The 23,749-nt window shown below is 36.1% G+C and overlaps 1 protein-coding gene across 6 annotated transcripts in view; it reads right to left on the bottom strand.

Moving 5' to 3' along the window:
* The window catches only part of CCNT2 (cyclin T2), a 40,903-nt gene extending 17,437 nt beyond the window's left edge, over positions 1-23,466 (bottom strand). For 2 of the 6 annotated variants that reach the window (XM_045479610.1, XM_045479612.1), the window contains exons 1-5: positions 23,221-23,435; positions 22,335-22,416; positions 20,373-20,399; positions 2,068-2,196; positions 618-678 (exon numbers count right to left, since the gene is read on the bottom strand). In XM_045479610.1, the coding sequence (XP_045335566.1) occupies positions 618-678; positions 2,068-2,196; positions 20,373-20,399; positions 22,335-22,416; positions 23,221-23,378 (457 nt within the window). In that variant the 5' untranslated portion in view covers positions 23,379-23,435. Of the gene's footprint in view, positions 1-617; positions 679-2,067; positions 2,197-4,603; positions 4,771-5,323; positions 5,466-20,372; positions 20,400-22,334; positions 22,417-23,220 lie in introns of those variants that run through there. The other 4 variants (XM_045479614.1, XR_006712829.1, XM_045479613.1 and 1 more) reach the window with 4 other exon arrangements.
* Between the last annotated feature and the right edge of the window lie 283 nt (positions 23,467-23,749).

The following is a 23,749-nucleotide window of genomic DNA, read 5'->3' as shown; positions in this document are numbered from 1 at the left end:
TGCATATACAGAATGGAGGTACACAAGATCAAAGAACTTTGCCTAAGTTTACAAAGCAAGTCAAAGGCCTACAGATTTAAACCAAGGTCTCCATAAAGCCCATGTGATTCCATCACACTTCGCTAGGCTCTTCCAGAAGTAATATATGACTTTATACAAGATAAACCTTCTCAGGCCTCAATTTCCTCATAAGTAAAGTTAAAGATCAAAATAAATAATCTTTAGAGATCACTTAAACTGCATGAAACTTGAAGACAATATAACTTTTAGAAGGGGATGATGAATGGTTAAATAACTACACTATGTCATATTAAAAATGATGTGATAAATTCATTAAAAACTGACTACAAGTGCTATGAGAGCAAAGACTGCCATGAATACTTGTGCACATTACAATCATATGCAACAGCCTTTCACAATGAAAACTATGTTTACCATTCAATTAAATTATGCCAAATGAAATAAAAAAAAAAAAAAAGTTTTTCTTATAACCAGGCTATACTATTCTGGCCCCAAACCTTGTTTTAAAATGAAACATCTTCAACGATAAAGTTATTCCAGAAATTTTTTTCTTTCTTTAGAACACCACAAAAATAGCATCAGCCGTGAGTACATACCTAGGGTTTGTAGCATTATGGTTTCAAGTAAAACCAGTTCTTGAGTCTGTTGAAGGTAAGCCTGCCAGGTAAAAATAATACTATTAAAATGCTTAAGATCAACACTATGAGACTATGGGACCGCTAAGTCTCATGTAAATCACAGACTGATTACAGAAGAGCCAGATTAGTTTAGGAACATGAAGGAAGTACATTGAGGGTGACAGGGAAATCCTATATTTTGCAACCAATCTAAATTGAATTACTTCTAATACAGGATATGCAAACAAGGTAAATAGCAACAAAACCCCTCAAGACAACGATAACATGAAAGGAGGTAGAGCTTCATTGAAAACAACAAACGCTCCAGCCTGTAACGTAAAACTTGACATAGGCCGTGGTGCTTCAAGACACTTTACCAAAGGAAGCACCAACTCAAGTAAGAAAATCAAATTCAAACCTGCCTGTTAAAGAAAAGGCTTATCAATTCAACCTAAGATATCTCAAGTGGAAATTCCTTAACAGTCAGAGTTATTGTGTAGAATTTCCTCTCTTTAGAGAAGACAAATACAATCAAAGCAAACCCTCAAATCTCTAGATTAAAACATTTTAGATATAAAATACCAAAATGATGTATCACACACCATGGGGAAACAGAAGGCCTTCTCTTTCAACTTTAATAAATTATTCTCCTACTGCAACTGCTCTGGGAATAGATGTATGAAAAAAATTTCTATCACCGTCAAATTTCTTAAATTGTAACAACTAAGGTGATAAAAAAAAAAATACATCATCAATATTCATGTAAGGGCATGTTGCTAAACTCAAGAGTGAAAAACACCTCTATTTATGCCCCATTTTGAAAAGGTCACTAAAGTAATTTTTTAAACATAGATTTCTATCATTTGAACAATACCCTAAGTATTCACCAAAAATAATTCCGAATTTATGTTAATAGAAGTTACAAGAACAATCTTTGCATCATCATACATTCTCTATTATTAAATGGCTAACATCATTATCTTACTCCTTTAAATGACATTATCTCAGTGCATTTTTACATATGACAGAGATAACTATTAGTATATATGCATTAATAAAGGAACAATTCTGTAAAATTACTATTTACTGGTCTACAGGCAAAACCAGAGGTCTTTCTTTCTTGTTTTTTCCATTGCTGACAAATTTTAAGAGTTATTCATCTTTGGTCTCAAATGCACCCAAACAATGGAAGTGATATAAGATCACCACTACATATATCACAGCTTTGCTGTGAAGATAAGCAATAAAATGTGAAACACTTAAAACCACCTTTGAATCACAGCCTTAACGTGATTCAGAATGATACTGAAATTCATGTATATACATGAAATATGTTTCTGTTAGATCACTCCCTGGTATTGCATTCCTAAGTGGTAAAAGAAACAAGCAGCAGTTGGAAGGCAACGCCAATTGAATTATTTTTACATACATCACATTTAGTATCCAGCAGTGGCTCTAGGGGATGAAGACAAGCATGTGCTACTTTGATAACATGTTCAAGTTTTCGAGCCTGTTCTTCCACTTTTGCAGCCAAAAATAATGCAGTAGGTGATATTATCTGCAGAAAAGATAAAAATTTGGTGATTTAAAAATAAAAAATTTTGGAAAAACCTTCTACTTTCTAAGGTGGGGCGTGCAAGGAAGGAATGTAGTATTAAAAATATGAATTGTGACTTGGGCTATAACAAGACGGATGTAAGAGTTTTAATAAAGTGATTCATTAAATAAAACTAGTTACCCTAGTTTCTAAAACTTGCTTTACTGTTTTGCAAATAGAATAGCAATGGGAAAAAGGAAAAAGACACTTGGGCAAACTAAAATAAAGTTTAACTTATTATTAATGCATATTGTGGAGGTAAAATAAAAACTCAAGCAAAATAATAAAGTCGTAGCTTAAAAAAATGAAAAATAGGTAAAATATACCTAGATTTTCCTTCTTTTTAGATACAGCCACTACTTTCTAGGTTTCTTTTAAATTAACCAACAATTCACTTGTGTGGCTAAGAGCTACGCAATATTGCTTTAGGACAGAAAAAGGATCTACAAGGCAAAATGAGAAGATTCTGAACATGAAATTGCTACTGAGTAACTCTATTACTTCACTATAGCAATATTAACGATAGCTAAAGAACCAGATAATGAACATGTAAGATAAATCAACAGAGTAGAGACATTGCCAAATGGAGATCAAGAAATAAGCAATTTTTTTTTTAAGCTTTAGTTAAGTTACATGTTCTTGGGATTGAAGTATAAGAACACAGCACTATAAAGACATTGACTTAGAGAAACATCAATTCTGAGCAATATTTACCCAAAAAGTAATAAACCAAATTAACTGCTGACTCAGAAAACAGGCATACTCTAAATTCAAATAATATTCTAAGATTACACAGAAGAAATTTTTCATGGGAAGATGATTTCTAGAAGTCAAGATTCAGGTTATTTTTCAAGAGATGAACATCTGAATCTTACTGTATCTTAGGGATCACCAATCACTATACAGAAACAATGCCAGAAGAGGGAGGGGAGGACAGAAAGAGGCATTAAGCATGCTACATGATTTGGGTAGTTAAGGACAAAATTTCTGATACCAGAAGGTAGATTCTTTCCTCTGAGCTTTTAAAACAACTTATAAATAATGCTGAGCCATGAAATTTAATCACTGGATTTTGGATCTGAAAGGGACCTTCTCTAGCTAGTCCAATTTCATTTGCAGATGAGTAAATGGAGTGAAAATGACTTCAAAACAGACGTAAAATTACATCAGTTTGGCTCCAAAGAACAAGTAATGTTATCTTAAAAGGACTGAATAATTTCAACTTGGACTTTCCAACTTATTTCCATCTTTCAAAATTAAAACAAGGAAAAGACTTAAAAATTAAGAATACTCAAAAAGGCAACTTACTCTTAGTTTTCTTAGATTTAGAATAAACTACTATTATTCTTTACCAAAGATTTAATTAAGTAACATGAAAATTAGTTAATATTCTTGAAATACCAGTACAACAGCAGCCATACAGGGCAGGGATTTTTCTGAAATGTAGAAAGTACAAGAGAGTGGACAATCATTTCCTATCCCAGTTATTTTTTCCACATACTGAGAATTTCCTATGCTACCTACTTTAATTCCTTTTCTACTTAAATGTTTACCTCATCCTAAGGAAAATTCCTCAGTCAAAATGAAGTGCCCTTCTTTATTCAATAGGAAACTGTGTACACCTCTGTCATTGTACTTTCGCTGTATTCTAACTTCTGGCTTACTAATTTTGTCTGCCCTACTAGTCCAGAAGCAGCTTAAATATAGACACTGAATTATTCATTCACATTCCCATTGTCTTGCATTGTGCAGCTGCTGTTCAGTATATTTGCCAAGCGAATGATAGGTGGATAATCCACATATAAAATATAAAGGCACCAATGTTAAATTCTAGGTATTCCAAATCCCACAGTAAAAATCTAACAGCCAATACAAAGGTAAGAAATGCAAGAAACAATAAAGATACTCTCAGTGTCCCACAATCTCTCACTTTTTACCTAATGCATGTCTAAGAGGGGAATGGCTAAGCCGGCCATCAAATGCTAGCACTATTTACCAAAGAGTGAAGCAATACAGGCTCAAGCCACATGTCAAATTAGACTGAACTTAATAAACTTTTTTCCTAAGTGCCAGATGATCCAAGATTTCTCTTACTTGCCTAAAAGGTACCTTCTGAAAGTCTCCAATGAGCTTTTCCTGGCACAGCCTCTTAGGATTCCCAGTGATTGCTCCATTCTCTTCAGACTTTTTATAAGCCTCAATAGCAAGTACTTTCAAACCACAGACTTTTTTCTCCTTATAATATAGTCTCAATGGAAACAAAGTATGTTTACTAATGAATGATTCTAAAATTCTACAAATAATTAAGAAAATTAAATATTCGGGGAACTAAGCAATGATCTTCAGGGTAGATTCCTGGTTTATTTACCCACACTCCTCACAGAAGTCTTTCTGTTCCCTCTAAATAGGGCTCAATTCTCATCCTCCTCCAGTGCAACACTAATACCCAACACTCTTCCAAAGTTCCTGGTGAAATCCACTAACTCCATTCACATTTCCTCCTCTACAGCCTGCAAACATTTTACTCCATCAGGGCTGTAAAAACAAAACAAAACAAAACAAAACACCTTTTTAGATAAATACTTTGTGAATATCCATGTGAGGCTTTAATTTTAATTAAGAATGACTAAAGAAGGTAACCAAGCTAGGTACCTCTGCTTTTTTATATAGAAAGCGGATTTTGCTGTGTGGCTTACTGAAAGGAAAAGAACTCCAAAAAGTTTTAAGTAATGGCTATGTTATTAGTTGGCCTGTGGCTTTTAAAGGGAGCATCCTTTTGAAGGCAACAGACATTCATTAGTGCATGTAAACTTGGTTCAAAGTCAAAGAATTCACACCAATACTGGAGTAGATACTTGGTTCAAGGGAGCAACTACAACCTGAGATTTAGCTCACTGGGGACAAGGACCATGCACGATCCATCTTTGTGTTCTGTTATCTGTTTTAATAAACTTTCTTGAATTACTATAAATGAAGGAAATAAAAACTGATTTTTAAATAGTGTCAAGTTTGTCAGCCTAGCAAATGTACAACTGTTTCCAAGGGCTATCACATTCTCAAAACAAGACAAATTTCTACAGAAATATACCATACAAATCATGGAGAGGGGGAGGTAGAGGTGATGAAGCCAGCTGTAGCATAGTAGTCAGGGTGCCTCAGTGGAATCCTGGCTCTGTTATCTGACTAGCCTAGGCAAATTACTTATTCTCTTTGTGGCTCAGTTTCTGCATCTGTAAAATGGGAGAAATAGTATCTGCTTATAAAGTTGTGGTGAGAATTAAATCAATCAATATACATAAAGCACTTAGAATAGTGCCCAGAGTAATATCACTGAAATTATTATTATTATGCTGTAAAGTACATTATTATTATTATGCTGTAAACAACAATTGTGTATTGCTAATGCTGATCTTAAAATTTAAAGGTGATTTAACATGCTTTTAAAAATTCCCTTCTTTCTTGCTCACCTTTTTCCTTCCACAGTTAAACTCAATTCTTTAAAGGTTCCATTGGAGCCCTAACTAAGCGGATTCAAACACACCAAAATGATGATACACGACATTACTTCAATGATTACACCAGTATTCCTTTCGTCCCTTTCCCCTCCTTTCACCCCCTTCTCTTTTTCTATTCCTTTATATGTTTCCATTCCTACCTCTTGATCTGACTCCCTTCCTTCTCCATCCTTTCTCTTCCTGCCCATTCCTGGCCGCTGTCTCCCCCTTCTGCTCATGATGCCCTCACTGCTGACATTCTTCACTCTCCAATGTTGGCTTCAACCTTGATATTTGGAGGCAAGGTCAGTTTGAATTAACAAAAGCCACTGATGATGGCCATACCAGTCAATTTCAAATGAAATCATTCCGGTCTTCATCCTTTTAGTAATATATTTTCTGCATACACCTTATGTATACATTTGTATTTAAGAAGCCACAGCTGTTTTATTACTCTTCAAATTTAAATTTCCTAGTCCAAAAGAGTCCTAAGAGAAACAAAGAAAAGACTTCCACATCTGCCTTCTATTTGCTAATACATCATCAAGAAGCTTATTGTAACCTATTGTTATTTTTCATCTTTGGGTCCTATAAGCCGGTGAAGCCATTTCTTCCTCGTTCGTTAACTGCCTCCAAACTCCCCCTCTCCTAAGACTAGGATAACTATTCCCTGTGCCTTCAAAAGACTTCATTAATATCCAGTTAGTTCTAGGTATCACAGCTAAAAACTGGGAAATCACATGCCTAAGGCTACAGTTAAAGAAAAGTGGTAATGGCATAACTTTAGAAGATTCCCAGAAAGGTCTAGAATATGAAAAGAGAAGTATAAGCTTAGATATATGGAAAAATAAAGGGGGGTAATGGCTCCTCAACAAAGAGGAAAATAGGTTAAAATGTCCATTTGTTAATAACAAAGATCACTGGAGTGCCTGGGTGGCTCAGTTGGTTGGGTGTCTTAACTCTTGATTTTGGCTCAGGTCATGATCCCAGGGTTGCAGAATCGAACCCGCACTGTGCCAGAAGCCTGCTTAAGTTTCTCTCTCTCTCTGCCCCCTCCCCTGCTCACGTGTTCTCTCAAATAAAAATATATTAAAAAAAAAAAAAAAAAAAAAAAGTAAAGATCTCACCAAGCTTGACCAATTAAGCCAAAATTTCAGTACAAACTGGTTTACATCCTTAATTTTGTTGTACTGAAAAGACTGACATTCCAGTATTACAAAAAATGTCATTAATTCAGCCTGGTATTTTAGTTTTCCTACCCATATAATTATGTGTGAGTGTAATACTGTCAACATAAGAAAATTTATGCTGAGAAATACAAAAGTCTTCAGGTTGGATGTTATTTTAGATTTCTAATTATATCTGAAGAGAGCTGGCTATATAAGACTGAAAAATACTATTATTCAGTACTGCTGAAAAGCAGTAATAATTAAGAGAATAAGGCCTGATTTCCATAGAATAACAACATTATATTTAAAAGTATTTAAATGCTTACTGTAAACTGACATTTAAGTATTTATTTATGGAGGATAAGTTACCATTATGAAACTTACAAAAATGAAAAAAACTCAGTTAAGTCTCTATTTTCCCTCATACACTCAGCTCCTACCAGCCAATCGTAAATAGTCATAGAATATTGGGAAGCAACTTGCATAGATATTCAAATATTCCACATCAATCTTTCAAAGTCCCCTTTCCTTCAGATGGCTAAACAAATAACTAATACTACAGAAGACTTAATATTGTGGACAGTATTCCCCAAATTGATCTACAGATTCACACAATCCCTGTCAGAATCTCAGCTTCTTTTCTGCAGAAACTGACCAGCTGATTCTGAAATTCATATGGAAACACAAGGGATCCAGAAAAGCAAAAACAGTTTTGAAAAAGAACAAAGTTAGAAGACTCATACTTTCTGAATTCAAAACTACAAAGCTACAGTCATCAAGACCATGTGGTAATAGTATAAAGAAAGACATAAGGATCATGGAATAGGATAGATTCCAGAAATAAACATTTAATTGGATGGAGGAAAAACAGTCTTTTCAACAAATGGTGCTGGGGCAACTGCATATCCACATGCAAAAAAATGAAATCCATCCCTTTCTTTACGCCATATACAAAAACTAACTAAAAATGGATCATAGACCTAAATTTAAGAGATAAAAACTTGTAAAGGAAAACAGGAATACACCTTCATGACAATGGATCAAGCAATGTTTTCTTAGATATGACATCAAAGCACAAGTGACAAAAGAAAAATCTTAATAAATTAAATGCATGTGTTACAGATGAAACCATCAACAAAGTGAAAAAGCTAACCCATAGGATGGGAGGAAATATTTGCAAATCCTGTCTCTGATAAGAAACTGTTATCTAGAATATACAAAGAACTCTCACAACTTAATAAAGAGACAATACAATTTAAAAAATGGGAAAGGGTTAAGTAGACATTTCCCCAAAGATACTACAAATGGCCAATAAATGCATGAAAAGATGCTCAACACCACCAGTCACTATGGAAACGCAAAATGAAACCATAAGCTACTATTTTATACTCACTAGCATGCCCATAAGATGGCAATAATAATAATAATGATAATAAAAAAAAAACAGGGGTGCCTGAGCAGCTCAGTGGGTTAAGTGTCTGACTTGATTTTGGCCCAGGTCATGATCTCACAGTTTCTGAGTTAGAGTTCCATGGGATTCTCATTTTCTCTCTCTGCTCTTCCCATCCCTCAAAATAAACTAAAAAAAAAAAAAAAAAAAAAAAAGAAAAAGACATAAGATAGCAAGTTGTGACAAAGATGTGGAGAAACTGGAAGGAACCCTTAATGCAATGCTTGTGGGAAGGTAAAATGGTATAACTACTTTGGAAAAGTGTGGCAGCTTCTCAAAATGTTTTCAAAAAGCTTTCCAAGATTACTGAGGTCTATAGAGTTACTATACAACCCAGCAATTCCACTTTTAGGTATATACCGAAGAAAAATGAAAATGTCCACACAAAAACTTGTACAGGAATGTTCACAGCAGCATTACTCACAATAGGCAAAAAGCAGAAACAAACCACATGTTCATCAACTGATAAATGGATAAATAAAATGATGTATATCCACATGATGGAATGTAAAAAGGAATGATGACAGTAAAAAGGAATGAAGTACTGATACATGCTACACCATGGATGGATCTTGCAAACGTTGTAAGTGAAAAGACCATATATTATATAATTTTATTTTATATGCAATGCACAGAATAGGCAAATCTACTGAGAGACAGAAAATGGTTGTCCAGGGCTGAAAGGGGGAGAGAAATCAGTGAACAACTGCTAATGGGTATAGGGTTTCCTTTGGGGTGGTGAGAGTATTACAAACTTAGACTGCAATGATAGTGTACAACTCTGTAAACACACCCATTAAATTACACATTCTAAATGGGTGAATTTTACGGTCTGTGAATGATTTCAATAAAGATTTTTTTTTTTAAAGGAGCTAATGTCAAAGACTTCCCTTTTTAAGTTATTGCCAATAAAGGGAATTTCTAGGAAACCAGAAACCTAATCACAGCACAATAAACACTGGTAAACAACATTTATCTTAACCCTGTAAACTTCATAGCACGTTTGTTAATTTAAAAGGAAAATTAGGTTTCTTTTTAAGAAGGTATACTACATATCCATTTCTTAAACAACATTTAATTGTGACTTTTTATTTTTTTTTATTTTTTTATTAAAAAAAAATTTTTTTTTTCAACGTTTATTTATTTTTGGGACAGAGAGAGACAGAGCATGAACGGGGGAGGGGCAGAGAGAGAGGGAGACACAGAATCGGAAACAGGCTCCAGGCTCTGAGCCATCAGCCCAGAGCCCGACGCGGGGCTCGAACTCACGGACCGCGAGATCGTGACCTGGCTGAAGTCGGACGCTCAACCGACTGCGCCACCCAGGCACCCCTAATTGTGACTTTTTAAAAAAAAGTTTATTTACTGAGAGAGAGAGAGAGAATGAATGAATGAATGAATGAATGAATGGAGTGTGCCAGCAGAGGAGGGGGAGAGAAAGAAGGTGGAGAACCCAAAGCTGAGAGCCCAATGTGGGGCTCGAACTCACAGTGAGACCATGACCTGAGCCAAAGCCAGACAAGCGACTGAGCCACCCAGCCGTACCTAATTTTGATATTTAAATTATGTAATTATTTCAGGAAACTTTTGTTTGTTTAGTTAACAAAAATAATTTGAACAGATGTTTAAGTCTACATAAAGGAAACCACTGATTCAAATGGCTACTTCTATTAGTGATCTAAATAGCAATCACTAAGCTAGAGCAATACCAACTATCCAAGGATACGGGAGCTTGTAAAAATCTGGTATCTTCTCTGAATCAAAATACCATTTAAAGACTGCCCTCAAATCCTCAGAACTTCCTTTCCCTGCTCAAAGCTATTTTTTCTTTCCCCAAGCATGAAACTATGACAGTTTTCATGCTCTTAATTCTTGACTGGAAAAGAATTTTTTTTTTCAACTTGTAAATAAGGCCACTATTTAAGATTAGTTTGAACGTGCAAACTTTTCTATGGAACAAATTACTACAGTCTGAATTCCAAAATAATTTTGTTCACAGATACAAATGTCTATACTTTTCATTAGTTGACTGGTATTACTTTTTAAGAGCTTTTAGCCCGGGGCGCCTGGGTGGCTCAGTTGGTTGAGTGTCCCACCTGGGCTCAGGTTATGATCTCAAGGGTCATGAGTTTGAGCCCTGCATCGGGCTCTCTGCTGTTAGCACAGAACTGCTTCAGATCCTCTGTCTCTCCGCCCACCCCTCAAAGTCCCTCCCCTGCTCGCTCTCAAAAAATAAATAAGCATTAAAAAAAACTAAAATAAGTTTATAGCCCAAACCAGCACTATCAAAGAGCAATGCAATGTAAGCCACAAATGTAATTAAAAATTTCCTAGTAGCCATGTTAAAATAGTAAAGAAATGTGAAATTAACCACTTCTAGTTAGTGGCTATATATATTTAGCACACAGGCTTAACCCCCACAATTGGCATTCTGAAGACAAAGTTCATTAAAATGATATGAAGCAGATGGAAATGTATTACACGTTATAGGCACCATAGAATAGCTCAAATTGGTTACTGTTCCTAGTCATTCCCACAGTAGACAAATGTTTTTTTTTTTTTCCTTTCCCACTAGAATGTAAGTACCTTAGGAAAAGCACTATTTCTTATTTATTTATAAGAAAATACATACCTTCTTTGCATACTGCTTGTTACATAATACATACTTAATGTTTGTGGAATAACATTGTTACGTTGTCACATAAACACACAGCATCAGGTAACTAAGTACAAGCCACTGAAACTATAACATTTAAAATTTTACACCGAACAAGTCCTCATTTGCTTCTTTTTCTATATCAGATTCAAATAATTTATTTTATTTATTTTTTAATATTTATTTATTTTTGAGGGAGAAACCATGAGAGGGGGAGGGGTACACAGAATCTGAAGCAGGCTCCAGGCTCTGGGCTGTCAGGACAGAGTCAGAAGCGGGCCTTGAAACCCACGAGCTGTGAGATCATGACCTGAGCCAAAGTCGGATGTTTAACCGACTGAACCACCCAGGCACCTCCAGACTCAAATGACTTAAAGAAAAACTTCATATTACATGTTTTTCCTTAAATATGATCATAGGAGTACTTAATACAGCAGCTTTACAACTAGAACCGTTAACAAGTACACAGCAATCTGATTTTCCCTTAAAAACATTACCTTATCGATTTTATGCCATAAAAACATCTTCAGAATTCTTGTTCTGCCTTCAAAATCCATTTATAAATTACACAGTCAATGTTTATGCAGAGACCTTTGTGTGGCTTGGCTAATGCAAATACTCAATGCACATTTGTTAATGTAAAATTCTGCTCTATTCTATAGACCAGAGTTAGTGTAGAAGCACTACATTACCAAATTATATAAAATGCTTTCTTAAAATAAAAATAAAATGCTTTATTATTTCTGGAACAGATGAGCTAAAGCTATGATAGAAGCATATGAACATAAATGTGTGTGTGTGTGTGTGTGTGTGTGTGTGTACAAAAGATGTGATTTGGACCTGTTACAATCATCTAATTTTGAGGAGGGAAAACAAGGTGATTCATTAAGACTTTATAGAGACCTATAATATATAGCCCAATATATATCAGTCAACATCCCTGTAATTAGGCAAACTGCCATGTTTCAAAATAACATTAAAGCTTTGTGGGAGAACTTTCTAGAGTTCTTTTCAAAATTAATATGCAAAATCAATCAAGAATATCACATACGCTTTTATGTCTATTAATAAAATTTCCCAAATGGGTTATGTTCCTTGTTTAACAGAATGAAATTCAAGTGACTTAATGATTCTTAAAAAATGATATCCTTATCTTCTTAGAAGAACTTATACCTATTAAAGTACAGTTGTCCCCTGAACAGTGTGGGCCAACCCACTAAATTAGTGATGCCAACCCACTCCCACCCTGAATTAAAAACACATGTGTAACTTTTGACTTTCTCCAAACTCCTACTACTGACTGGAAACATTACTGATAATATAAATAGTCAATTAACGCATATTTTATGTTACACATATTATTGTATTCTCATAATACCTCATTTTTCTCACTTTTTCAGTAATTCTAGGCTATGTGGTTTGTCACTGAATTTTAATTGTTGCAACTTGCCAAAAAATTTCCCAATATATTTAGTGAAAAAAAAAACTGTGTATAAGTGGACTCATGGAGTTCAAATCCATGTTAAGGGTCAACTGTACATTTAAATGATAGTCTATTGCAGTGTTTGGAAATTACTATATCTCTTAAAGGGACTGTGGATTACCTTTTAATGTTTTATCTTAAGAATTATTCTGAGAAGATAGATATTGGCAGAGGTGGTAACCAAATTCCCATAGAAAACCGGAGTAACTAGAGCAAAAGCAAAAACCCACGGATATTTATAACTAAACTATTTGGCAAGGCATTCCTAGGAAATTCCAAAATACTGAACGGGTTAAGGACAAAACTGGCTACTGTGTAGCCACAATAGCCTCCCACTATAAGCATCTATGCAAAAAGAAGCAAAGGAACGGAATGGGGCATTTGCTGGACTTGGTTAAGAACTTCAAAGTAGCCCCCAAGCATTTATTGGAAATCATGGTGGGCCAATCTGGTAACAACAGCTAAACCAGGGAGGAATTTTGTCAATTTCAGTAAGCGGGTGGATGCCAGATGCCTAGAGTAGGGCTTAAAGGGTTCAAGCCAACTTCTATGTACTTTTCAAATCGATCTCCCAAGGCTCTTTTCCAGGACTCAATATTGAAGAGAAACTTCCAAAGCAGAAATGGCAGGATAGGGACAAGGCAAAGAAAACATAAAAATGAGGGAGGGGGGAACACAGCCAGGGAACCTTAGAAAGCAAGCTATATATCTGCATATGTAACTGAAAAGTATTTAGGTCATACAAAAATACTGTAAGAAACAAATCAGAAGAATTAACTCTAAGCAACAAAAATCACACTAGAAAAAACTGCTCAAAACAAAAACAAAAACAAAAACAAATGGTACCAGGGAAACCAGATATCCAAGTGCAAAAGAATGAAATCCAACCCTCACTTTACACCATATACAAAAATTAACTCACAATGGATTGGTGACCTATATGTAAGAACTAAACCTATAAAACCCGTAGAAGAAAACAAGAACTCCAGGACTTTGGGTTTGGCAATGATTTCTTGGATAGGAACCAAAAGCACATAAAACACAAGAAATCACAGGTAAACTGGGCTGCATCAAAATTAAAAACTTTTGTGCAGGGGCACCTGGGTGGCTAAGACAGGTAAGCATCCAACTCTTGATTTCGGCTCAGGTCATGATCTCACGGTTCATGGGTTTGAGCCCTCAATCGGGCTCTGTGCTGACAGTGTGGAGCCTTGGGATTCTCAGTCTCTCCCTCTCTCTCTCAAAATAAAAAACCTGAAAGCAAAAAATTTTTGTGCATCAAGAAAGTGAAAAGACACCCCACAGAATCAAAGAAAATATTTGCAAATCATGTACCCGATAAGAGATTAACATCCAGAATATACAAGGAAATCCCACAACTTAAAAAAAAAAAAAAAAGATAAAAGACTGGTTAAACTTTCTCCAAAGGAAACATATAAATGGCCAATAAGCATACAAAAAGATGCTAAAACATCATTAAGTCATCAGAGAAATGCAAATTAAAACTACAATGAGATCCCATTTCACATTCATTAGGATGGTTACTATCAGAAAACCAGAAAAGAGCAAGTGTTGTGAGGATGTGGAGAACTTGGAACACTTGTGCACTGCTAGTGGGAATGTAAGATAGTGCTTATTGCTATGGAAAATATAGCAGTTCCTCAAAAAATTAAACATGAAATCACAATGTGATCCTCCATTTCTGGGTATATACTCAAAAGAGTTGAAAGCAAGAACTTAACCCACATTTATTCACAATCCAGCAGCATTATTCACAATAACCAAAACATAAAAGGAATCCAACTGTGGTTCATACATACAATGGAGTAACGTTCAACCTTAAAAAGGAAGGAAATTCTGACACGTTACAACGTGGGTGAATCTTGAAGACATTATGGTAAGTAAAATAAGACACACACAAAGGACAAATATTGCATGATTCCACTTCTAAGAGATACAAGAATAGTGAAATTCAAAGACAAAATAGAATGGTGGTTCCAAGGGTCTGGAGGAGTGGGAGAATGTGGCATTCGCTCAATGAGCAGAATTTCAGTTAGAAAAAATAAAAAAGTACTAGAAATGGATGGTGGTGATGTTTGCACAACAATGTGAATACTGTACTTAATGTCACTTAACTGTACACTTAAAAATGGTTAAAATGATAAATTTTGTTAAGTCTATTTTACAATAAAAAATCACAAAGTAAAAGTCACACACTTCCAAACTACTAGACACTAAAAATGATTCAAAACACAAAACGTAAGTAAAAAAGATATGAAATCACATATCGAAAGATCACATTACACACTTGAGTATATTAACCCAGAGCAACCAGCACCAAGACACACTGTAGTAAAATTACTGGATTGTAAAGGAAAAAAACTGGCCATTTAGGCAAAAATAAATTGAAGAAAACTAGATTACCACCAATACTAGTGCTTTATGCCAGGAAAAAAAATGTGTTACATATTTAAGATATCTAAGAAAAGAAAGCAGGAGCCGAGAATTTTATACACAGCAAAACGGACCTTGGGTCTAAAGGGCAAAGATAAATTATTATCAACACACAAGGATTCAGAGAATATGGTTTCCATCATCTTCAAGAGAGCTTGTAACAATCAAAATAACTAGAGACTTAAACAGAAGCACTGGTAGTGAACAAAAATGGTTACTTGCAGAACTAAGATTAAATAAAGATTGAAAAGAAAAGTTGTGTAATAGCTACTTAAGATAACGTAGCTATATGACCTTAAAAAACATGGATGAGATGGGAGAGCAAAACAAAAACATTTTATTGTTCTCAATAATTATACTGCTGATGACAAAAGTACTGTTAGTCTGAGACTTACTTGTGTAATGTGGGGTTAAGTTAATGAGTGATTATGGGATAAAGTCTCTAATCCCACATTCTTAACAACTAAGATTTTGGTGTGAAAGGTCACAGAAATGTACAAAAGACAGGTTAAATAAAAAATGCTGTTATTTTGAATTAGCAAATTCCTGAGGTAAAGAATACATTTAAAATAAATAGATAAAACAAGTCTGGTTAATGTATACTTTATATATTTAATGTGTAAGTAAATCATAAACATTTAACATATCAATGTACATAATGAATATATATTTACCATACTAAATATTTCCTCATTCTGTTCACTGAAGATGCCTACAAACAAGACCAACACAATGAGTATCCCTAATATCCAGCTCTTGGTTTTGAAATACCACTTCCTACTAAAAGAAAGGAGAGTTTCTGAAAGAAATGGCTATTACAGCTGTGGAGAAGGAAATGTACAAGATGAGCGTAGAACATCGTGCTATAACAGAGTGAGGAAGCTATCCAAGATTATTGGGGTATAGAATTACCATATGGTCTAGCAATGCTATTCCTGCAACCAAGAGAATCCAAAACCATACGTCCCCCTGAAAACTTATATATAAATGTTCACAGGAGCAAAATAATAGCCAGAATGTGCAAATCACTCAAATGTCTATCAACTGATGAATGGATATATAAAATGTGGTATAATGGTAGTCCGCAAGAAAAATAAATGAAGTACTAATATGTGCTACAACACAGATAAACCTTAAAAACATTATGTGGTCAGAGAAAGAGGCCAGTCACAAAGGACCAAATATTGTATGATTCCACTCATAGGAAACGTCTGGAATAGGTTGGGGGTGGAGGGAAGAATGGGAATAGACAGCCAAAGAATGTAGGGTTTCTTCTTGGGGTAATGAAAAATTTTTAAATTCACACACAACTCTGTGAATACACCTAAAAAACTGCATGGAACTGTACACTTTTCAATGGGTGAAATGTACAGTATATGAATCACATTTCAATAAAGGTGGTAAATGTAGGGCAAGAATCATGTATTTTCCTTTATGAACTGTACCACTGGGTATCTAAATAGATGAATCACAGCATTTCATTATAAAAATATTCCAATTAATAAACCCAGAAATGATAGAATTAGAGTATCACAATGAACGAAAGGATCTAGGCACTGAATATCAACAGCTACTAACATCATACACGATAAGACATTAGGGATCTGATGAAAGAACATAAAACCACCTGCAGTCTTGCCAAAGGGATCTAAAGTCAGTTTGATGAAATTTCTAGATCCAATTGGCAATTTGCAGGGAATTAAAGAACAAAGGAGCAAGACAAACTGCAGCAGGAGTATACAATCAACAAAATGAAGACAGTTGGAAATTCTACGGTCTAATGCTCTAGGTTCTTCAACAGGTAAAATTTAAGTGAAAAGGCTGGAGGGAAGACCTATATATTGAGACTTAAAAAATCAAATATTTAATGCACAGGACTAAACTGTGGCATTTAAGAGTGCAGAATTAGGTGGTAAAACTGTATCAAAATCGAAGAAAGTGATTACTACATCAAGGATACTGGTTATTTTGTAGAGGGAGGAAAGGGTCTGAAATAAGGGTGGGGCATATGGAAACACTTCTGGGAAAGGTGGCAAAGTTCTCTTTCTTGGGTTACGAGGTTGTTTGCCTTTCAGCTATTCATTTGTTTGGTGGTTTTATGTTTGTGTTTTATCTTCTAATAAAAAGAAAAACCTACTTCAACGCATAATATAGTTATGCTATAGCAATAAAGGACTCCAAATAGATGGAGTACAAAAGGATGTGAATAGGACCCAAAGAATAAGATAGAGACAGAAATTAAGAAGTACAAGAGTGGAGTTATCTTGGGAATGCTTCATGAAGAGTTGAAACTTCACCTGTTTTAAAATCTGACAGATCACATTCACATGAAAAGTGAAGAGACTGCACCATTTGGAAAAAGAAGGATGTGCAATGCATAAATGCTAAGTCTAAAAGGGCTAAAAGGGGAATCTGGGGCCTAATTCAAAAGAAGACTTTATTGGATTTTGTCCAATTGATGTAAGCAGATCAAAATCTGAGAAAATATTTTCATTATTTACTTGTCTACTGATCATCTCTTTAAAAAATACCAGCTTCAGGGGCGCCAGTTGGGTGGCTCAGTCAGCTGGGCATCCGACTTCGGCTAAGGTCATGATCTCACATTTTGTGGATTCGAGCCCTGTGTCTGGCTCTGTGCTAACACCTCAGAGCCTGGAGCCTACTTCAAATTCTGTGTCTCCCTCTCTCCCTGCCCCTCCCCTGCTCGCGCTCTGCGTCTCCCTCTATCAAAAATAAATAAACATTAAGAAAAAAAAATTTTTTTTTTTAAATAAAATAAAATAAAACACTAGCTTCAATACTCTGCCCAATTTCTTAAATACACTAGGGTCAGACAAAAGTGAGAATAGTATGGGATTAGGCAAGGAATTTAGGATCAAATGCCTATCATATAATGGCTGCTTTGATTTTGGACAAGTCACTGAGTAACTGTATCTGTTTCTTCAGGAAGATAATACTTTAGCATCTGTGCAATTGATAGCTGAAAAGTAAATTTAGAAATCATCTAGTCTAATAATCTCAAATTTACAACCCAGGAAACATGTGCTTGGTTAGTATCACTCTGAACAGAAAAGATACAAAATACTTCCATTACCCAGAAAGTTCTACTGGACAGCACTGCAGTATTTCCCAGTAGTATTAATGGATTCTGAACATAGAATTATTCTTGGATTAACAGCTTTATTAAATTAAAAAGCAGTTGGTGCCATCTTAAAAATTACTTCCCCAGAAGTAGCCACACCTAAACCCAACTAGGACCAGTCCAATTCTATACGCTCTCACACAACAGCTGTGTCACATCTAAGAACTGGGAAACCAAAACCAACCCCTTTTTTTGTGCTGAAAAAGATACATATATATAGGCTTTCACAAGCAAAAAGTATTTCTGAAAGGGCACACAAGAACTGTTAACAGAAAATGTTTCAGGGCAGTGGGCTTACTCAAGCTGAAGAGAGGTTTATCATATTCCCTTTCTACCTTTTTCATTTACCATATACCTGTATTAGTTTTTAAAAATAAAAGAAAGCATTTAAAGTGTTGTCACTAGGGAGAGGACATATACAGAGAAAAATGTATAAGGAGTCATTCAACAGACCTGTGAGCAACAAGATTTTATCCATTACATTGTTTACCTTCTAGCCTGAATGGATGTGTTGGGGGATATTTTTACATTTAACTGCATCTATGTTACTATGTTTGAGAGAAATTTAGGGCTTTCACGGTAAAAATATAAACAAAAGCCTTGAACTAACCAATTCCCCCAAAATGTTTTCTTTCACAAAATGCAATTGTATGACAATGTTATCAGTAATTTGAATATAAAAAAGCAGTTAGTGTAAACTGGATAAAACCTACTTTTAAAAAAGTCTTAAATAAATTTCTATTGCAAAGACTGTAATTAATAATTATAATGGCAGAATGCTATATTATTAAAGAACAGAGACTGTGGGCACTTCTCTAGATGTATACAAGAATAGCTTTCCTCATTTAAGTCTTTACAGGGGATGAAAGGAATGCAAAAAGAACATCTGCAAATTTCCAAATGACATCTACTAATCAAAAGTCAACTAAGATTATAAACATTGTGAACAAAAAGTGGTAATCAAATTTTATCACAAGCAAAAATACAAGTTCACTTAAGGTGTACAGCTAACTTAGATGTATAAAATGAAATGTAGATATGACATAGATGATGCAATCTTAGAAATCATTACAGTCATGGGGCACCTGGGTGGCTCAGTCGGTCAAGCGTCCGACTTCAGCTCAGGTCATGATCTCACAGTTCGTGAGTTCCAGCCCTGCATCAGGCTCTGTGCTAACAGCTTGGAGCCTGGAGCCTGCTTCAGATTCTGTGTCTCCCTCCTCTCTCTGCCCCTCCCCAGCTTGCTCTCTGTCTCTCTCTAAAAAAAAAACAACAACAAAAATTTAAAAAGAAAAAAGAAATCATTATAGTCATTCCTTAAAATCATCAGTCCTAAATACCATCCTTAACTGTATACTCTTGGGACCTTAGCAGAAATATAATACATTAAATAAAAACTACAATACTTTTAAATCTGGCATATTGGATACAGCTCCGATTGCTGCAGCTCAAAAACAGGCAATAAAACTAAGTAAAGAGATTTAAATGACCATGGATTTGGAGAACAGACCTATGAAAACAGACCATGACCATCAAAAATACAGAGAGAACAGTGTACTCTCCACAATCTCATCTTAAGAAAATTCATTAGAATATAAGAAACAAATGCATCATAAACTTGACTAATGAAATTAATGAACAGAGTTTCTAAGAGAAACTGGATCAATATTTATTCTAAGGTTGATACTGGAGAGGATGTCCTCCCACAGTATAGAACTTGGAGATACTGCTGGCGCCAGGGCTTTTCTACTTCACCAGATTTATCTTGAGCTTCACGTTGTAAGGCCATTCTTTAATTTCTAACCCCAATTACATAAACCTTACTGCATCCAGTGAGCAAAGGGTAGACTTATCTAATTAGGTTACATATAGAAGTCACTTAGTGCGGACAGTGATCCAACCCTCCAAGAGAAATTGACAATAAAACTCAATGATAAAAGACAGTTTCTGGGTCACCAACACATGTCCACACTGACTTTATTCTCAAACACAACAGCGCTTAAATTTTAGGGGAGATATTACTTTTAAATTAGTCACTGTGGGAAAATACAATAAATCCACATAAACATTAAACATATTTTGATATAATTAATGCATATATTATAAAACTACATAAAGTTTGTAACTATCATCTCAAAATTTAAGCTTGTTAGGGTTTAATTTACTGACTGGTGTTCCGTTTGTGGTGAAACTCATGCTTTTTCTAAGTTTACTATGACATTCCATTATAACCCTATAAGAAAAATTTTCCCAATGATGTGGGGGAGTATGAATTTAAAAGTGACTCACATTCAATTTGAGACCACCCCCTTCACCCTAAAAGAATAGGGAAAAAAAAAGATAAAAGAGTGAGGCTGTGCAATTGATGCAAGAGCACCAATACAAATATTAAAACCACTTTTGATAAAATAGCAAAGGCAAAAAAGACAACAGTTAGATATGAAGGGTGCAATGTTACTTTTTAAAATAGAAATTAACATCAGCTTTCAGATTTCAATATCCTGCTAATAACAATTTAATGTAAAATGCTGAAGTTTACCTTCATACATATATGGCATTAAGTGGGGTAATAAAAATAATACTTTGGCTTTTTAATGAATGATGGCATTTAAGTAAATTAGGGAAAGAATGCAAGTGACCCAGGCTTCACCATTTAATTTAAAGGTCAAGCTGTGAATTTTGGCTGTAAGCAAGATACCTGTTTTAAAGCACACCAACCAGGCCATAGAGACAAATTATGAAAGAGGGAGGGTTCAAAAAGAGAAGTATAGTCTTGTGGTGAGATCATTACTAGAAGTAGAAAAGTAAGCCTGATTCAGCAAATGAGACCTCTGTAGCCACATAAAGAATTTCCAGAACTATTTTGACTTGTGATTTCTACCAGCATTTTCCAAGGCTACTTAAGGAAAGCCACATTTGTATTAGTATTCATTAGTTTACTACTGCCTTTGGAGCCAATTTAATAAAAATGTAATTCTCTCGATCTAAATTGTTATTGCCAAAGAGGCTTCCTCTCTCTTCCATAACACTATCACTGACCTAAGTTCTGTGCACAAGAAATAACTAGGAAAATGGAAATAGAATAAGACTCATGTAGATTTAAAAGAGAAAGAGAAGCAAAGGAGCCTGCGGGAGACCAAAATGTATACAAACACATATACTGTTCAAACAAGATAAACCTCTATGACAATCTGATAAACCAAATCACTTATGATCAGAAGAGATTACAACAGGAATCAATCTAAGCTATGAAGCTGTTCCTTCCAAATAGAAAAAAAAAAATATTTTATGGACCTTTTCAAAGACTGTTTTCTTATCAAAAAGGTCCTAATAACAATCTACCAATAGCATAGTCTTCCACAGTCTATTTTTTCTACACACGCCTTTCAGAATAACATTCTAAAAATAGCTGTGATAAAAAGAGCAAAAAATATAGTGAGAATTAAGACAAGGTTAAGTATGTTTAAACAATATGCAACTTTCTGTTAACAGATGCAACACAGTATGCAAGTTACTCTGAAAAAAAAGACCAAACTCACACCTTTCACAAATTAAAATAAAATTTTCAACTAAACAGCATTACTCGACTTTTCAAGATTTACAGGTTGCAGGTTATATTCTTTAGTACTGGAGAATAAGTTTTACTTCAAAACTAATTATACACACCTCTGCCATTTTATGTTTGAAGGAAAATTTGACGTTTAGGTCACCAAAAACTTAAGGAGACAGCAAATGCTGTGATAAACAGGAACGCTGACACCGTAAGAAATTACTGTTAGCAAATCAAATATTTCTGCTAAACATTTAACTTTCAAAGGATCATTTCAAAAGAATGTTTGAATTAAATTAAGCCCAATTCACAATATTTGAAACAATGAGTCCAATACAATTAAGATGTACAACAGAATGACTAGGCTAAATTACACTGTACATTACTATTTAAAATTATTCAAATGTTAACTATAAAATGTAAATGAATACCGATGTCATAACTGTTAGAGTAAATGTTTCTTATTTACCTTTTATCTCAAAAACCTGGCAAAGCCTAACAAAGTGCCCAGCAGCTTGTCATCACAAATTAAAAAACTAGAAACATTTTGCATTTCAACCAAAACGTTTATCACCCGGTTTACATTCACTGTTACCTTAGAACACTAAATCAAAAGTGAAATCCACGACCAACTTTTTTCTGCGTATCGATTTACTTCAAAATTTGGTTATGGTAAGAACAAGCAATAAGATAGTACTTACATTTCTACTGAATTTGGTGAAAGAATGGTGCATATAAAACCTGTGCATATAAACAATCGCAGTGTTTATTGTAAGCTGAGAGCTGGAACGTAACATTTAGGAAATAGCCGAGAAAAACAGGACCTAATTTTCAAAACAATTTTGATGGAAAATTCCCCACCTACGGTATTTTTCCAATGCTTAAGTTCACTCAAAACGAACCCCAAAACTATACACATAAAACAAAACCCCGCAGGGTGGTGGTGATGGTAGGCTCGACGACAACTATTAATAAGTGCTGAGCATTTCACTCCAATATTGCTATTAAGCCAGCCCGGGAAGGATTTATCAATGGCTACGACTCACTAAACTCAGCATCAGACAGTTGAAATGCGCGCGCGCACATCCATACAAAACCACGCCAAGAACATAAAGACCTCCAGTGAGCTCCCAAGGTACGAGACCCGCCATCAAACCAGCGAGGAACGCGGGGAGTAGCTGCGGAGAAGACTTCACGCCTTTCAGCATCGGTAACCCTTCCACTTCTCGGCCTCTTCTCCGACGAGAAGTGGAAATAGCTGCCTCTTTTCTGCGATAATCCCTAAAATTCCCCCCTGGCCTCGGCGGCCTTCCCATCCCCCGCCGCCACCACGCGCGGCCCCAAACAGATTACACAACGCAGTCTCCTAGCCCGCATTCCAGGACTCCTCTCCTCCCCTCTTTCACTGGCCGGTTTCGGCCTCCCGAGCCCAAGCTCGCCTTCCCTTACGGCGCGGGCGAGTCTCAGCGAAGGCCGAGGCGGCGGCGCCATGTTTGCGGGGCACCAGGCCCGGAGAACAGGCGACCGGGAGAATAGTGAGGGGGGACAGGGCGTGAGCGGCGGAGGGCCAAGAACAGGAAAGGATACACATTGAGACGCTGTCCCATGTCCTGGATGAGGTTGGCCGCCTGCTGGCGGTATGAGAGCTCTTTATCCGCCTCCATTCCGCAGCGGCGGCTCGGCGTGTTCTCCAGCTGTTCCCGAGTAAAGAACCAGCGAGAAGAAGCTCCACGGCCCGACGCCATGACACTTCCTCCTCCGCCCGCTCCCTCACCCACCCCCCTCCCCTCCCGGCTCGCGGACTCCCCGCCAAGGCCGCGCGACCCCGCCCCAGTCCGCTCGCCGTAGAATACGCACCGCCCCTTTTTACTCTTGTCGCTGCCCGTGCGCGTGCGCGGGGCCGCCCTGCCGCCTCGCCCTAGTCTTTTGCTTTCTTTTTCCTGCCCGGGGCCTCGCTCTTACGCACGGGACCACAATGCCCCGCGCCGCTTGTCATTTGGAGGCGCCTGGAGGTGGGGGTCTGCTCGGAAGGAAAAGGTCGGCGCGAGGGACGCTGGGTCTAGGATTGGCTGGGTGAAGGGGCGGGGAGGAGAGGAGGGAAGGGGCTGGCCAGAGG

This window comes from Leopardus geoffroyi, chromosome C1 (assembly GCF_018350155.1).
Source record: "Leopardus geoffroyi isolate Oge1 chromosome C1, O.geoffroyi_Oge1_pat1.0, whole genome shotgun sequence".
In the NCBI taxonomy this organism is placed as follows: Eukaryota; Metazoa; Chordata; class Mammalia; order Carnivora; family Felidae; genus Leopardus; species Leopardus geoffroyi.
This window is presented reverse-complemented; position numbering and strand designations above follow the sequence as displayed.